Genomic DNA, 5,095 nt, shown 5'->3' on the forward strand with positions numbered 1-5,095 from the left:
CCTGAAGGCTGCTTTGGCCATCACAGCAAGGAAGGTCCAGGGAACTTCCAGGTTCCTCTGGTGGAGGAAACATGCTGGGGGAAATGTCTGGGGTTTGTTCCTTTTCGGTGGCTTTCCAAGGAAATCGTTCCTTTTTTCACCATTTAGCCTCTGAACCTTGTTGTTGTTGCTGTTGGTTTTATTCTCTCTCATTGCTGTTTCAGGAAATTGTTCTTCTTTCAGCCCTTTGGGATCTTTGTGCCCCCACGGGGAGGGATTGGGGCAGTTTTTAGTGTCAGCACAGACACGAGTGGGTGCCCATGGGTGGGGACCCCCAGTGCCCCCAGTTCCCCCCAGTGTCACAGCACATTCCCGTAGATGTCACCGGGTTCCCGCGGTCGCCCCTGGAGTCCCTGCAGCTCTGCGTAGGTCACCTGGGGATGCTGGAGGGTGGTGGCACGGGGAGACACTGCGAGAGACACGGGCTATGGGATCTGGGTGGGGTGACACTGGTGGGTGACGTGTCCCTCTGCGTGTGTCCCCCCCGTACTCACCCCCTGCCCTCTTGGTGACCACGATGTGGGTGTACAGCACCTCCCCCTGCTCTGGGGGGGCCGGGGGATCCGGGGGGGCCCTGAGGGAATAAAGGGGATGTGGGGGAGGGAATGGGAGGTCTTTGGGGGTTGGCATAAAAAGGGGAGAGTGTGGTTTGAGCCTCCCACTCACCTTTCCTGGTGCTTCCTGGCAGCTGCAAACGAAAGAGGGAAGGGGTGATTGAGGAGTCCCCAGGGCCTAAACCCTCTGAGGAATCCTGTACCCCCAGGGCACCCTCAATCCCCCTCAGGACCCCCAAGCATCCCTGAAGCCCCCGAGGAGCCATGAACCTCCCCTTTGGCCCAAAACAAATCACCCTCAAGAACCCAAAGCCCAGCAGGGACAGAGACCCCCGAACACCCCCAGGGCCCCTGAAGGAACCCCCAGCATCCCTGCAGGACTCTCCAGCACCTCCCCAAACCCCACAGGACCCTGAACCAAAGTCACAATTGTGGGTATGTGGGTCGTCACCTATGGTTCCCCAATTCTGTGGGCCACTACATCCACCTGGGACTCCCCATCCACCCACTGTCACCCACCCACACGGTGCCACCAGTGCCAGGTCACAATGACAGCCATGAGGAGGACCAGGAAGGAAAGGGCCCCACCAACCCCTGCAGCCACTGCAAGAAACAGAGACGGACACATCCCCCAGGGGTCCTGTACTCCCTGGTGACCCCACCTGTGTGACCCCACCTGTGACCCAGGGTGAGCCAGGTGTCACCTCCAGGGCCAGCTCAGGGCTGAGTGCCCGGAACACGCGGTGCCCGTCCTGTCCCAGCTGGTTGGTGGCCACGCACTGGTAGGTGCCCGAATGTCCCACTTCAACGTCACTGAGCTCCAGTAGGAGACCCTGGGCCACCTCCTGCCCATTGTGCAGCCAGGTGAAGGTGACAGGGGCTGAGCCCACCTGCACTGAGCAGTGCAGGGTGACGTTGTCACCTGCATACCCCTGGTGTGCCAGGGGACCAGGGGTGATGGTGGCATTGGCCATGGGCACTGGTGGGACAAAGACAGGGCTGGCACCTTGCAGGGTGGGATGGGAGTGCTCTGGGTGGGCTCAGCCCCAGCCCGAGGGTCCCGCTCAACCAGGACGGTGACATTCATGGGGTCACTCTCGGCCACGCTGTCCCCATCGCTGACCCGGCACCGGTACTGGCCGCTGTCATTGTCCCCAACACGGCACAGCTCCAGGCGGGGGCTGGTGCCAGGCAGTGCCCCCGAGCCCTCCCGGTGCCAGGAGAAGGACAGGGCACCTGTTCCCATGGTCACTGAGCAGTTCAGCACCAGGCTGTCCCCGAGTGCCACCTGTGCCCCAGGGGGCTGCGCTGACAGGGACACCCCCGAGGGAGGGACCCCTGCAGGAGAGGGGGACATCAGGGGATGGTGAGGGACCCAGGGGCTTCAGGGAGGGGAAGGGGAACTCCAGTGATGGAAAGTGGGCGCAGCGATGGGGGGGGCGGGGTGGTTCTTCAAAAGGAACCCTGAGGGATGCTGGGGGGGTCAGGGAGGGAACACCTGGAGAGGGATGTGGGCAACACCATGGCAGGTACGGGGACCCAGGGAGGGGATGGTGTGATCTGAGGAATGTGTGGAGAACTCAGAGAAGGGTGATGGAACCCAGGCAGGTGTGAGGGGATCCAATGTGGGATGGAGGGAAACACGAGCCAGGAATGGGGGGACCTGGGGAGGGACCCGGGGCAGCAATGGCAGGACACGGAAACAGTGCCAGGGAAGGATGGGGGTACCCATGTAGGGGCTGGGGGTGTCCCAGGGAGGGACCCAAGAAAGGATGGTGGGAGCCAGGGAGGGATCTGGGAAAGGTTGGGTAGCCCAGAGCAGGCATCAGGGAGGGCTGGGCGATGCCAGGCAGTGTGGGGGCCCACGGAGGCTGTGGGGGCTCCCCGTGCCCATCCCCACACTCACTGCGCACCGTGACGCTGAGCCAGGCGCTGCTCTTCTGCACGGCCCCACCCTGGGAGTGCACCTCACAGCCATAATTCCCCGAGTGGGAGATCCCCACGGCGGGCACCAGCAGCTGCGGGGACCCCTGTGGGCCCCCCACCACCTGCCCGTCCCGGTAGAACACGTGCAGGAGGGGGGCTCGGGGCCGCAGGGGGCTGGGGGTGCTGAGGCAGCTGAGAGTCAGAGGGGACCCCTCGGTGGGTGTGGGGGGACCCTCCAGCACCGGCACGGAGAAGAGCTCTGGGAAGGAGAGGGGAGGTGAGGACTGTGGCTCTGAATCCACTGGGAAGTGGCTTTGAGGTTGTCAAGATATTGGAGTTCCAGCCACAGGGGTGCTCACCCTGCACTCTCACTGTCACTGCTGCTGACCATGACATAGAGGACCCCACGAAGCCTGCACAGCTGTAGCGGCCGCTGTGGTGCAGCTGCAGGGGGGGCAGGGACATCTCGGTTCCCCTGAGGGACCCCCCGAGATCCTTCTCATCCCGGTAAAATCGCACCCTGCTGAGATGGTTTTCCTGCCGGCCCCGGCAGCGCAGTGTCACTGTGTCCCCCTCCAGCAGTGCCCGTGCTGGCACCTGCAGCACCAGTGGGTCTGTGGGACAAGAAGGTCACATCTCTCTGATGAGGCCATTCTGAGGTGGCCTCACCTCACTGATGAGGTCCCTGCCCATAGCACCAGGGACATCTGGGTGCTCTGGAGTGCACTGGGCTGCACTGGGATGTCCCTGTGTTCAGGGCACAGGTTCTCGCCACATGAGGGGTGTAAGGCCACCCATGGAGTGGAGCCCACCCTGACCTCTCAGGGGCCACCCTGATCATTAAAGATCCCCCCTCACCATCTAAGACTGTCACCGGGGGGCTGTGCCGGGTGCCGGGTCTTTCACACGTGTAGGTGCCACTCCTGGTGACAGTGAGGTGTTCAGGTCCCTGCTGCCCCCAGCGCTGCCCATCCTTGTACCAGGTGGTGGCACCGGGGGTCCCCGAGCCCTGGCAGGTCAGGGTCACCCGGTCCCACAGCACCGCCGGCCTCCAGGGGGGCTCCACCAGGAGCTGGGTGGTCTGGGCACCTGTGGGTGACAGGGGACACCAGCCTGCCAGGGCCAGCGAGGGGCTGGGGACAGCGGGGTGGGGCCACGACATCCCTTGAGGACTCACCAGCGAGGCTGAGGGTCTGGGCTGCAAGGAAGAAGGGACAGGGCTGGGTGGGGGTGGCACTGCAGGGAAGGAGGCACCATAGTACAGGGTGTGGTGGCTGTCCCAAAAACTGTCCCTGTGGGGACAGCATTTTTTGTGGGAAAGTGTGTGTGGGTGGTCTCAAAAATATTTGGAGAGGTAGGGGGACATGTCTGTGTCACAGCCACCCGTGCACCACATCCCTGTGGTACAAACACCTTGGGAACAGGGACACTGAGGCCACCCTGGGCTGAGGCAGAACATGGGGACACTGTGGATACCCCGGGCACGAGGACACCACGGACACAGCCCATGCTGGCCCAGGTCACCCCCACCAGCTCATGATCCCATCCCCATGATCCCATCCCCATGGCCACATCCTCATGGTTCTTGTCGCTTTCTGTCCCTGCATCCCAGTTCCCTTGTCCTTATCCCCAGAGTTACATGAGCCCAAGGTGCCAGTCCTCACATTCCTGTCCCCACATCCCCGTCCCCAAATTCCTGCGCCCCTATTCCTGTCTCCAAAGCCACCCTACATCCCCAGTCCCACCAAGGTCCGCTGTGGTTAACATGGACTAGCACTGCTGGCATTGGGGACCTCAGGGGACCCCACAGCTCCCCTGTGCTCCCTCCCCTCCCCATCCCCAGGGTGTCAGGCTCGTACCCAGGGCACTCACCCCACAGGAGCAGCACCACCTTCCCAGCCATCCCGGTGTCCCCAGCCATGTGCACTGGCTGTCACTCGCTGCTGTGGCCACCGCTCCCCTGGCTGGCGGCTCTTGGGATGAAGGGGAAGGAAGCGAGGTCACGTCCGTCCCCATGCGTAGGTGGCCCTTGGCGGGGGCAGGGTGGCCACAAGCTGGGCACAGGCTGTGGGCAGGGTGGGGACAGGATGGGGACATGGTGGGGGACAGGCTGTTGCCAGGAGTTGGGGGCTCAGAGGATGTGGGGAACCAAGGATGGGTGTCCAGCAGAATTGGGGTCCACTGCAATTGGGGTTTCCATGCCTGGGGGGATTCAGGGATGGGGGTGCTCTGGGAACATGGTCCCCAGGGATTTGGGGTCATGGCAAGTGGGTGCCAGGGCTGGAGGTTCAGGGGGAAAAAGGGGACCCTCAGGAATAGGGGCTCTGGGGGAAGAAGCAGCCCATGGGATGGGATCAAGGCACTGGTGGTACTGGGCAATGTCAGTCCTGGCATGGGGGTCCCCAGGGAGGAGAGACCAAGGCAATGGGGGTCCCATGGTTGGGTTCCCAGGGGAATGGGGGTGCCAGGGATGGGCAGTGGCTGGGTGGGCACGGGGGTCACAGCTCCTTCATGGGGTGCCTCAGATTTTGGGGTGACTCAGAGCCCAGCACAGTCCCCACCCTGGGGCACCCCAT

General features: G+C 63.2%; 1 protein-coding gene across 1 annotated transcript; it reads right to left on the reverse strand.

Annotated features, from left to right (window-relative positions):
* Positions 1-338: 338 nt before the first annotated feature.
* LOC143696220 (Fc receptor-like protein 2) lies at positions 339-5,095 on the reverse strand. Its single transcript, XM_077191929.1, has 11 exons — positions 5,081-5,095; positions 4,411-4,492; positions 3,697-3,717; positions 3,378-3,608; positions 2,879-3,133; positions 2,500-2,778; positions 1,664-1,931; positions 1,270-1,574; positions 1,109-1,196; positions 534-613; positions 339-448 (listed from the first exon to the last, which is right to left on the reverse strand). The coding sequence occupies exons 1-11, from the start codon at positions 5,093-5,095 to the stop codon at positions 339-341; spliced, it is 1,734 nt and encodes a 577-aa protein (XP_077048044.1).

This window comes from Agelaius phoeniceus, chromosome 31, assembly GCF_051311805.1.
Source record: "Agelaius phoeniceus isolate bAgePho1 chromosome 31, bAgePho1.hap1, whole genome shotgun sequence".
Lineage (NCBI taxonomy): Eukaryota > Metazoa > Chordata > Aves > Passeriformes > Icteridae > Agelaius > Agelaius phoeniceus.

Bases quoted from the DNA above. Each gene is read 5' to 3' on its own strand.
- LOC143696220 (XM_077191929.1), bottom strand. The intron at 2,779-2,878 runs GTGAGCACCCCT...TCTCCTTCCCAG, and splicing joins AGTGACAGTGAGAGTGCAGG to AGCTCTTCTCCGTGCCGGTG. The intron at 1,932-2,499 runs GTGAGTGTGGGG...CCTCTCCTGCAG, and splicing joins GCTCAGCGTCACGGTGCGCA to GGGTCCCTCCCTCGGGGGTG.